Source organism: Oryzias latipes, chromosome 24, assembly GCF_053564925.1.
Source record: "Oryzias latipes strain Hd-rR chromosome 24, Olatipes_Hd-rR_3.1".
Classification (NCBI taxonomy): domain Eukaryota; kingdom Metazoa; phylum Chordata; class Actinopteri; order Beloniformes; family Adrianichthyidae; genus Oryzias; species Oryzias latipes.
The window spans coordinates 7136501-7148763 of NC_136260.1; the positions used below are offsets into that span (position 1 = coordinate 7136501).

General features: G+C 39.7%; 1 protein-coding gene across 10 annotated transcripts in view; it reads right to left on the reverse strand.

Annotated features, from left to right (window-relative positions):
- Window positions 1-12263, reverse strand: part of dnmt3ab (DNA (cytosine-5-)-methyltransferase 3 alpha b) — a 76654-nt gene that overhangs the window by 34986 nt on the left and 29405 nt on the right. For 4 of the 10 annotated variants that reach the window (XM_011491990.4, XM_023952720.2, XM_078942577.1 and 1 more), the window contains exons 4-6: window positions 5241-5364; window positions 5020-5057; window positions 4824-4940 (exon numbers count right to left, since the gene is read on the reverse strand). The exons of 4 other annotated variants lie outside the window; for them this stretch is intronic. In XM_011491990.4, the coding sequence (XP_011490292.1) occupies window positions 4824-4940; window positions 5020-5057; window positions 5241-5364 (279 nt within the window). Of the gene's footprint in view, window positions 1-4823; window positions 4941-5019; window positions 5058-5240; window positions 5365-6385; window positions 6542-12263 lie in introns of those variants that run through there. 2 more of the 10 variants (XM_078942578.1, XM_020714527.3) reach the window with 1 other exon arrangement.

The window sequence follows — 12263 nt, forward strand, 5'->3', positions numbered from 1 at the left end:
AACTTATCCTTTGTAGGTTTTACTTAAAATTCTGTGCCCTAAGAAAGACAACATCATATGGCACGACCATTACAAGTTTACACTATAAGGTAACTATTTGGATGCACCTCAACTAGGGCTGCAAAATATGAGGAAGACAGTGAAAAGTGATCCATATTGTGATGATGATAGACCATGTAATATATGAACAAATAGCAAAACAGCTAACACATTTTTTCCATTTCACTGCAACAGTTGTAAGTAAAAGTCAACTTAAATTATACTTCACGTGACCCATGTCTACATAGGAGGAGGTCATTCAACACAACAAGCTCCATTAGATCAACGGTCAACAATGTGAAAGGGGTCCGTCCAATTCGTCAAAGGCATAAAGGATATACTTGATTCAAAAAAGTCCAATTCCGATCATCTTTTGATATGTTTGTTCCCTGTTCCATGTGGTGTTTTAATTGTGATCATGCCATCTTTAGACAAAATAAAAAAACCTGTGTTGGTTTCTAGAACGGTGCTTTTCAACCTTTTTTGAGCCAAGGTACATTTTTTCCTTGACAAAAATCCTGCGGCACACCAGCATCCAAAAAAAAAAAAAAAAAAGGTGACTCCATATCTATATTGATGTACAGTCCCTCCAAGATCTCACGTGCATTTTTTGTAATAATGGAGGCATAAAAAAGCAGGATGTTGCAGCTGTTTTTCCTATATGTTGTAATAAAAGTTTTCAATCCTCATTTTTGAATAAATTAGTTGAAAATTTGTCCAGGTAGTAGTTTTTCCTTTCAGTTTATTAACAAGCAATTTTTTTTTGTAATCTCACAAAAACTAAATGAGAACTAGAATGTGTTGTTTCTAAACAGTAATATTTTAAACTTATTTTATATGATCACAACACACTTGATAAATTTCACACAAAAAAAGACCCAAATTTTATGCATGTTTGAGTTTAATTGTAACTACACAAAAAGTGAACACGGTAAAGTTTTATTAGTTTTTCTTTTGTCTTAATCACAAATGAAACTTTACCAAAAATGTTTTATTTCTTTTTGGGTGAATAAATTGTTTCAATCTGTTTGTGTCTTAGCCTTAATCCTGTTTCTTTTATCTTGTTATTACTTATATTTAAGCTCAACTCAACTTTTCAAAAGTGAAACTGAATTTGTACTTGATTACACATATTACTAGAAAACTGTTTCAGTTAGAAACATGACTCGAGCCAAACACAAGGATGTCTGGCTTTTAATGATAAACACAAATCATGTAGGAGAACCAAACGTTTTACCTCTGATCTCATCAAGAAGATTTGAAAACTGTTAAAACAAACTAATGTGTGCATTCATTGTGCTTCATGACAGTTAACAGAGCAGCGTCATTGCAGAGACGCTGTCACTTTAACCCGATGCATCATGGGAGATGTAGTGCAAAAACTGACGCAGTTGCCAGACAGACTCGCTTCTCTGAGCTTCATTAATTTGTTCACTTTTTCCACGGTCTGACACTGGATTCTGCAGGGAGCTACACCGCTAAAGACGAGCTTAAGCTGTTATTCTTGTTGGAAATGAAAGACCTGATGAGCTGAGATGGAACAAGGAAGTGAAGACTTTAACCACTTCTGATTGGTCAGACTGATGATGTATGTTTACGCCTCCAAAAATGATATGTGGAGACAGTTAAAGGAGCGGGACTTTTTCAAAAACTTTTTTCAAAAGATAAACACAAAGAAAAAAGTATTTTATGGTTTTTCATATTCCTAACTACTTAGTGTTTTATTAGGGCCTGTTTGGATGAACACAGAGCTGATATCCTGGAGATGGTAAATCTTTATAGATCAGTGAAAATTATTTTCCCAAGGTACACCTGAGTTTCTCTCATGGACGCCGGTTGAAAAACACTGTTCTAGTACATAGCTACTGCAGAGGAGCAAGAGTTCATCAGAAATTTGGCCCTGAGCTGTAGGTGGGACTGTTGGCGATGAGTAAGCCTGCCCTCATTTCTCATCATCCCTTTGTTTACATTCCTTCTTACAACCCCAACCTAACATTAGCGGTGCTACAAGAATGGTGAGGAATATTGGAGCTATCTAGCTGCACAGTTTTGATCCAGATATCAGTGAAGAAGTTTGTGGATCTTTTATCTACAAGTGGATGCGTCAGAATGGAGCAAAGCAGGGAGCATGTGGCCCCCCCACTGTAGCACCTATGTCACTGCTAAAGGCCTTTTTAATACAAACTTTTTCATCTGCTTCTGATTCACAAAGATATCAATAAAGAAATACATAAAATTTAAAATAAATAAAATTTTAGGCTTAATTGTTTTTATATACAGTCTGTCCTTCATGACCAGGGGCCTCATTTATAAAGGTTGCGTACGCACAAAAGAAGGCGTACGCCACTCTCTATGCAATAGTTGAGATTTATAAAAAGCAAACTTGACGGGAAAATGTGCGGTCCTTCACGGAAGCTCTGACCCAGGCGTACGCACAAAAACGGGTGAAATGAGAAACGGCGACACCGTTGGCAGATGGAAGAAACACGTCAAAGTGAAAATGACAATACTGCCTCTCATAAATAACATGAAGACTTCACAAAGCAAGTCTTACAATTAACAGCCTACACGAACACCCATTTGATCGATCAGCAGTGAAACAAACAAAAAAATCAAACGAAAATTACAACAGAAATTCAAATGAACACTTACTTGCAAAAAGAAAAGTGAAACATGTTCTGCAATATTGGCATGTTGTGCAATTCATCCTCATAAATAATATAGTTAACAGAACGAAATAATGTACAAAACTGATATTCTCGTCAATGTGTCCGTCTGGCGGAGCAGATATGGGTGCGGGCGTGCTGACGGACAGATGGATAGATGGAGAGAGATGTACTAATTGTCCACTGGGGAAAGTTGTTTACATAGTAAAACATTTCTTCATAAGCTACAGAATTATGGTATTCATGCATATGCCTTTAGTTTGTTTTATTTTTGATAAAACCATGTATGGCATATGTCTCAACCATTCAGAAAGCAACAAGGAATTACATTTGCGCTGATCAATTTCCCATTTCCACGTGGATTATTCCCGACATCTGTAGCTTGTCAGATGTAATTAAATGGAGGGAAATAAAATGCTCCATCACAATGCGTAATGACGCACAATGGCTGATCTTGCGCACTTAGATGTGGCAAATGGAAGAATTCGGAGTGAACGCATCTTTAGACAGCAAGAAAACTTGCTGGAAAACGAGGACGAGTGGCTTATGAGCCGTATCCGACTTCCTCGAGCCGTCCTGTTGGACCTATGCGGGCTTTTGGGGGGGTGTCACCCGGTGCATCTGGCGCGTCGGCGTCCCACTGCGCCTCAGTCACCACTCCAATAAGGGATTCCCCAATTCTTGCCGCTAGTCTCTCATCAAGAGGGGTCAGCTCCGGTGGCTCCTGTTCTGCCAGCACCGCCCCCAGGCAAACAGACACACCCACTTTCTCCATGGAGCTAGTGGGGATCGACTTAACGCTTTCATTTTCTATGCTCATCCATCTTTGCAAAAGTTCACATATTGTTTGTTTTCGTGGGTGAAACACAGATACTCTGCCGAGTCAGACTCTAGGCTAGCGTCATGAAATGGGCGGTGCCCACATGGATCGAAAGGCGGAGCCTCAGAAATCAAGTCGTCTTACTTCCGGGTAGGAAAATAGCTTGCTAAAATAACTAATATTTCATTAAAAGCTTGATCAATAGGCCATTTAAAATAACAATTTATTGGAGTTTATGCCATACTTTGCAATTAGCATTTTGCACAGGCTGATACTGTAATAACGATACATTTACTATTTATTGTGTAGGCCAGATCTCAACCTGTAAACCACTAAATTGATGTGACACTTGCTTTTTAGCATTTCTTTTTAATTCTACATCAAAACTTCATTGTTCAATGTAAAGACATATCGTTAAAGGAAAAAACAAATGTAAGACGGCTGAATTGATCAATTTCACCGTTGTTGGATCATTAAAAAGATCCATTCCTTTCTATTCTAATATTAGTCCAGACACCATGCTTACAACTTTTTTTTTTCTAAACAGCAAATTTGACAAGACCCATTTCCCAAAGTAATAATAATATTTTACAAAAACTATATATGAATCCACTGTGTTCTGATCATGAAAATGTGGATGATCCATTAAAAATACATTTAAATACATTTTTTTTTATAAATAAATTGTTCTACATGTTGTGGTCTAAAGTGTATTCACCAATCTAGAGAGCATCAATGTACACTTCCAGAAAATTCTGGGAAATTTCCAGGGTACTGGCTTTTGTAATTGTACATTTGTACAGCCTGACAAAATGGAGAATGGCCATACTGCACTAAGTGGTGGCTGTTGGAAGGGCAGGAAACAGCAGGAAAGCTACAAAGAAGTGTAAACAATAATCAAATGTCAAAGGTTTTTCCTATTTTATTTAAACAAAAATACATTCAACAAATAGGCACATATCCTATGATGATTCAAAGTAAAACACGTATTAGTAAACCATTAATGAATAACACGAGGTATGGTCTCATGGTAGTCAGGGACTTTCCCTGTGATTACTCAGCGTGAAACGAACCACAGCGTATTCATGCTAATATTTGGTTGCTTTAAATGATAACTTTCCCAACCAATAAAACAGATAAAACACCAAGAAATCCTCACTTTACCATGTTACAGTAAAAGATGTTCTGAAGCTACTACAAGCTACAAGCTATTACTCACTAGTAACGTCATTCTTTAAAGAGTAGTTCTACTCTGATAAAACTCCCAAACGACTGCTTTGCAGTTGTTTGTCTCCCACCTCCATCTTCCAGCGGCTCAGCCATTCTTCCTTCTGCCTCCTGCTAATGTAGTATGGATCTCCCGCCTGGAAGGTCACTCTGGGGACCGGCCTTCTCCGCAGCCTCCCGGTCTCCCCCTGCACAGACGGGTGAGCTCAGTACAGCAGCCAGCTCTGTGTTCGTGTTCATGACTGTCACACGGCGGTTTCGTCTCACCTCCCTGGGAGAGTCGCAGTTTCTGTCGTCGGGCTCCTCTGCAGGGGAGGAAAAGGAAATGGGTCAAAGAGGAGGGAAAGTCATCACTACGCTCATATTTGAAGTCGAAATGCACTCTAACACAATAAAACAGGAACAATCTAGTTTCAAAATACTTAAGAAGGAAACAAACTTTGTTCCGTTTTTTTTTTCTGTATTAAAACTGTCCTTGTACTCTGTACCTCTATTCTTTTCAGTTTGCTCTAGTCTCCGGCGCCCACGCCTCTTTCGAGGGGATGGCGAGGGCTCAGGCTCCTCTGGGGGAGTTGGGGGGGCGTTTGCACAGGGGTCAGAGGTGGCCATCTCCTGGGAAACAGACAGAAAGTCTAAGCCTGAGGAAACTACAACTCCCCACACATAAAAACGTTTGCAGAACCTGCAGATCCGCGCTGGCCTGCACATGTTCCTGTTCTACAGTGTAGGTATGTCCATTTGTGTGCAAATCACCCCCAGCTCTCGTCACACGGAAAACACACAGTTAAAGGAGAGTGGGGGAGGGGCCCACGAGATTCTTAGGAGCAGCAATGATTTAGAAAAGCATGTGGAGGAACACATGTTTATTGATGCCCCCTGCTTATAACAAAGAAATGGAGTTATCTGATTAAAACGTAAGAAAATAAACTTACTTTAAGCTCCAGGCTTTAATAGGTGAACAAAGGCTACACTAAGGCTAGCTTGCACTAACAAGTCTACAAAGCTATAATGAGCTGCCTGTAAAAGGCAGAGAGAAGGTGACTAAAAGGGCCTGGGGACAGAATGCAGTCGGCAGCTCATGTTGGACTCTAACCGGAAAAATCAGATGCCTAGGTGCATTTTTTAATGCTTTTTGTTCCAAAATCCTCCAACATTAAAGCTTTTTCTGTTTCCATTCTATGACAGATTAGCTTGATAGCATGATTAACATAAAAAAGGCCCAAGTCTTTTCATTGCTGTGGTCAAATCTTCACATTTCTTTTTTTTTTTGGAATGAAACAAACACAAATGTAAAAATATGACACAAATACATAAAAAACACATTTTCAAAGTTAGCGTTTGAAATAAAAACATACTTTAAAAAACTGAGAACGTTTAAGCACTCGTGTTAGGTGGTAGAAGCTCGCTATGTAAAAATCACATATAAGATTTCTAAAAAAAACACATTTTACAATAAATAAGCTTTAATCAATGTTTAAAAAGCGCTCAGAAAAAGCGATTTTAGGACCAATAATCCAGATCTAAATAGCAAATGGGTGCACATGGCTTTAACATGTCTGGTTTCAAAGCTGCATTAAGCAATTTTAGACAGCACTCCTACAGCTAACCTGGAAGCAAACAACTGACTACTTACACATTCAGCAGAAACAGAGGAATCTGGACTTGCAGTCATCTTTTTGGCCACATGTTGAAATGATTGGTTTGGTCCACATACTCCTCAGAGAAATATCTGGACGTCTTATGAACTCGCCGTTCGTCACTTCGCCTCTCCGCCACCAACCAGGAAGTGTTCAGACCAGCTCTGGCGAGCCGACTGAACACTTCCTGTGTGAAAGCAGGTGCTCTGGTTTTGTTTCAGCCAAAACTTCACGCAAAACTGTGCCGAAGGTTTAAACCCCAAATGTTGCGTCTGCAGGGGAGTCATTGCACGGAGCAAAACTGCCACAGGATATTGCTTAATGCAGCTTTTTGTGGAGCCACGTGTGGAACAAGTATTCATCATTTAAAATCAGAAACTGAGTGAGGAACAGACTCTACCGTTTCACTCCTTAGTGGTTTGCTCTTCCTAGTCTCTGAGAGGCCACAGCTACCTTGAAGAGAACAGTACCTGGTTTTACCCCAGAGGCCCCAACCTGAGCTGTGGGTACACAACACTAACCCAACTGGAAGCAGCTGTAATGATACCCAAGAGGCGGCTGGGCAGCAAACAGGATGTTACAAACAATAAAACAATGGAGCACCTGGTCTCCCTGCATTTTTCATGCCAAATGTGGTACAGTACAAAGTAAAAGATTTGTTTTTGCTAATTTGCACCAATATTGACCTTGTTGCTGTCATCAGCAGATTTATACACAGATAAATAAAATATAGACACTTTTTTTAATCTAAATGTTTTGGCTTTTGGTGAAACAACTGTAAACATGTCCTACAATTTGTTTTACAATACGTAACCTTCATGTACTCTGCACTGAACTAAATGGAAACGTTATGTTTCTTCTCCTGGTTTTCAGACACTTCCAAGCAACATTTTCCCAGTACAGATCCTGTCATCAGTTATCTAATCGGACTCTTTTTCATCATTCAGACTTCAGTCATTAATTTCAAGACTTTTTACTTTCTGAGTTTAAACCACTACTGTATTTTCTGCACCAAAAGGCCTACTTGAAAGCCTTAATAACTCAGAACACCTTATTTTTTTAATAATTAGGGTGCTTTTGTAAATACGCTAATGCTGCTAACCTGTAGTGGTGTCGGACTGTGTTCTTTTATTTTTATGTTACCTACAACATTGGGTCTCTGTAATATTTGTTATTGGTCTGTTTTTTTGCAGGTTGCAAACAAAACTGGGAGTTCCAGGTCATATTAATATGCTAATACGGCTAAAGCTTCTAATGCGGTCAAAGTGTAGAGGTGTCAGACTGTTTTTGTTGATGTGTTACTAACAATTTGGGAGTTAGCATAGTTACAGTATAATTTTAGTAGTGTCAGTCTGTTTTTTTATGTGCTGCAGACAAGTTTGGGAATTACAGGTATTGTAAATAATGTGACTGAGATTACTTATGTGGCTAATGTGTAACACATTACAGATAAGTTCTACAGCTACTTTAAACTCAGCTAATAAAATCTGACAGATTTATCTCTGATTTTTTTGTCTTGATTAACGCACCTTATAGTTCGGTCTGCCTTATTTGATATAAGTTCAAACACAGACCATTCATTGACAGCCTATGGTGCAGAAAATGCGTCAATCTTATCCCATGAAACCATGGCTGTAAAATATTCTTAGAAATTTAACTTTCATTTACCTCGGAGCAGAAAGCTGAATTTTCTGAACGTTTGACTGGATTGATTGCGAAATGTAGACATGACTGTTTGCATTTTTACACCCAGTTGATTAAGGAGGATAGGTAACAAGAGATAAAACAGGAATATCTGTGTCCTGTGATCTGTCTGACAGCTGCTCGTAGAGAATAAATGAAGCAGGAGTGCAGACAGTAAGAAAGAAAAAGTTTACCTTCCTTCCGAACTACATGGAACCAAAAGTCCCATTGAACAAACCCTCCTCCAGTTTTTCCTGTGTTACAAAACATTTTTCCTCCACAGTTTTTTCGCACTAAGCACTTTAATACACCACCACTCACAAACGCAGGATCAAAACAAATTTCCATCTTCCACCAATCCACAATTTCCTTATTCTACAATTAAAATTGATCACTTGTTGTAAACTACTTTCTCTGGAGAACAGCAAAGACTAGTGAGGTTCTCAAAACCACGAATGCCCAAGAGCCCGCAGTTTAAGGCTTTAATAGCTTACAGGTTTTCCACTTGCAGCTGTCCTAAAAAGCAGCAGTCAAGCATACGCTGTTAAAAGGCAGCAACAGAATTGCGTAGTTCATGGCAGAACTGCCAAGAAAAGGTTCAATCTCTATCCAAAGTGACACTAAGGGAAATCAATGGTAAAAATCTATTCATGCAAAGCTTGATATTCTTTTTACATCCATGTTGTCCTGTGAGTTTTGTATGTTTTAGAGTAAAAGGTAAGTTTTTGTAACCCTATTTTCTTTTCGTCGACAGAAACCTTAAGAGGTCAGACAAAATAACACGAGTAAAGCCTTAAGCACAACTGTCCTTATGGCAGGATACTGCGGGTGAAAAAACTGTTCATGCATTTTTATTTTGTACTCGCATGCTGCAAGTGGCAGGTCGTAGTGAACACTTAAACAACACGTATGGGTGAGTAAAGGGGAGGTAGGTGAGAAGCAGGTATGTCACAGGAATTTTTCTTTTTCTTTTTCTTTGCGAAAGAGACCTGTAAGTGTTCAGGTGATAAGTGGGGATGAGGGGGCTGTGCCTCGAGCCTCAAGGAAACCGAAATATACACCTGAAGATGTGGACACTTCTCTCTCCGACCCTCCACAGGCCAGGGCAGCCCAAAAACTCACAGAACCCATATGGAAGTTGATGCTGAGAAAACGCACAGACAATGTCAAATGCTCTCAAGCATGGAGGGTAAGTTGTAATTCTACTTAAAGCTGAAGACATATATCAGTTTTTCTGTTGTGCATCTCCCCCCTCTGTGTCTGTTTACTAAGAAATTCAAGTTTAAGCTTAATTTCCTTTATTTGTGCCCTACATCATCAGAAAAATGCCTCAAGAACACGTTAAAAACACAGGGGCCTCAAAAGTCTTCCGAGTAGGAGGATACCACTACCGGGTGCAGGCTAGTAGCCAAGTGCAGAAGATGTGAGGTGTTGAACAGGGGGTGTTGGCATCTCCCCTCCAGGAAAGTTTTACAATTTTTGCCCTTTCTTTTCAAGGCATTTGGGGCATTGTTTCAGCTGTCTTCTACTATATCACTGCAGACAACCACGATTTTCCCCAAACCTGTTTTTCTGTGACTGCTCATCAAAATGGCAATAAAAAATCCGCAAGTGACCTGGCCTTTTAACCTATCAGCTGTTTTTTCTACACCTCATTTCAGACTCACAGCGGTGAGTCAGAAATGAGGTGTACAACTTTATAAAATGGTTTGTTAAATGCAAACAGAGTGGAAGTCACAACATTCCAGGTAATTATTAATTTATATATTTAATAATATATAATATAATTTATAGGAAATCATGGCAGAAGCAGCCTCTAAGAATGTTTTATATTCTTGCCATTATGTCACTATTCATTAGTAAGGTGGACCATTCACCGTTGACTAGTTCCAAATGGCGGCGTCTGTATTGCGGAAAAGTGGCGACTGAATTGGCTTCATTTCGCTAGGAGGAATTTATAAGGGTGATGTCACACCAGGCATTGTCCATCTCTCTTCAGTCTGTGCAGTGGATTCATATCCGGTGTTATATTTAGAAAATACAAGTTTATTATAAATGGCCTCAGAATTATTTTGGTACATTGATCTGCCACGTCTTAAAGTGCATTTTGTGTGACATTGGTGAATGGTTGCAAATACGCACAACGCACAGAACATCTCATTAGCACATCGTAGCATTATAGCATCAGTGTCTAACAACATCGCTAGCTCTGAATCAACACTTCTTATTGAACTTGCTGTCTGCTGTGAGTCCAGCAGGTTTATTCTTAACCCTTGTGCTGTCTTAGTTGACCCCACCCTTACATTGACGTGTTCTCCCTACCATGACAAAGGGGGATAAAGGTGGAAAGATTTCATGTAATCCATGGACACCAGTGAAGATCACAAATCATTGAAGAAAAATGGTTTAGCGCACTGTCTAGTGGGTCTAGATGACCCAATTCCCAACGTTAAAGTGCCTAGGATAGCACAAGGGTTACAAGTTGTCTGCATCCTGTTAAAAATTGTCACCTGTTCCACTGCTTCATCAGCCTAAACTAAACTAAACACGGAGGTGAATTAACAAAAACAAAGGGGGGGTCATGAATATTGTCTACCACACATGCGAACAGTAGAGGAGAAGCATTTAAGAAAAAGAAATTCACCAATCGGAAGCTAACAAACATGACTAATTTGCCAGTAAATGAAACTTGTTTGTCACCAAAGAGTAGGTGGCGACTGCATCACTCACAGACGGTGAATTTTCACTGGGTGCTGGCGACCTTTGAGGCCCATGAAGACACGAAAAACACAATTTTCATTGGAGTGGGTCTTTAAGAGGTCTATCAAAAAAGCAATGGCACATGGCTTTTAAAGCTTGAAAAAGTAAAAAATAGTAGAATTGGATTCTGTGAGGAAACGTTTATCTCTCCCTAATATAATAAACTATTTTTCTAACCAAACTTAAGACACCAATGGAACTATTCAACACGACGTATCTCCACATTCTATTTGTATTTGACTTTTAAGGCATTTGAAACTCTATGCAGTGAAAACAACCAGCTCAACAAAAACCTGCACTACCCACAGCAGCTGCTGCCCACATGGCTGCAGCAGAAACTGAGAAGAAACAAGAGGACCATCTTTAAACTGCAACCTTATGAAAACAGATAGTAATGAGATAATACACCAGACTATACAGCATGAATGTGGAGTCGGTTTGTGAAAGAGAAGAGAGCTAAGAAGTTGAAAACTCTTCTCAGTTTCTGTGGGATTCATGGGATACAATAGTTTTGCTAATGTGCGGCCAGCTGTAGTGAATTTCACTTCAATGATCTGACATTTATGTGTGAGAACTACTGGCTTTCTAATGCTACAGCAGAGGACTTTTTTTGTTTTTTTTATCTGCAGCCCGTGTGTGCCGCATGTGTGACAGGACCTGCATTCATCCTGTCAGCACTCAGACATCAAAGCGAGTTCAGACCTGCTCACATGCACATATGAACACAAGGAAAACATACGCTCTTGCTGTGTTCGATCGCTTACACTAGCCCCAGTTACATGGGCAATATTTCTTGATCGGATCAAAGATCCGATTAGAAATCAACAGCGTACATGGGATCAGAAAAACTTTTTCCGATTAGAGGGAACGTTCACATGGTCTCACTTTCAGTCGGAATTAATCATTTGGGCATGCACAGTAGTGTTGAAAATACCGGAAGCGGAAATGATTCCCGATGTAAACAAGCCGAGCGGCTACATACATCTTTTTAGCAGCTCCGTAATATACAAGATCTTCTAAAAGTGCTTTTATTTTGGATATGGTTATTATGAAGCGCCTGTTCGCTCATCATTTTATTTTTAATCCGTGTGGTCAGTGCTTTTTTGTGGCAGAACGAAGCCGGAAGAACCGTTAGGAGAAGGCTAACATGCGCTAACAACATTTAGCTTTGGATGAACATAAAATCCATTCGGGAAATGCTGCAATCTGCATCTTGGCTGCACATAAATATGTGGGAATAACATCAGCCTTTATTTTGTCGGGACACGACTGGAAACACAAATCCACGTGATTGTTTGGCGGTTTCTAAGGACTGAGCGGCATTTCTGCTTTGAAAAGCTCACACCGCCCCAAAGCCGCGGTGTGAGCTGGCGACGGGAGACACGGTTCTCCTGAATTCGGCTGCTCGTTCACATAGAGCTGCGGGACGGA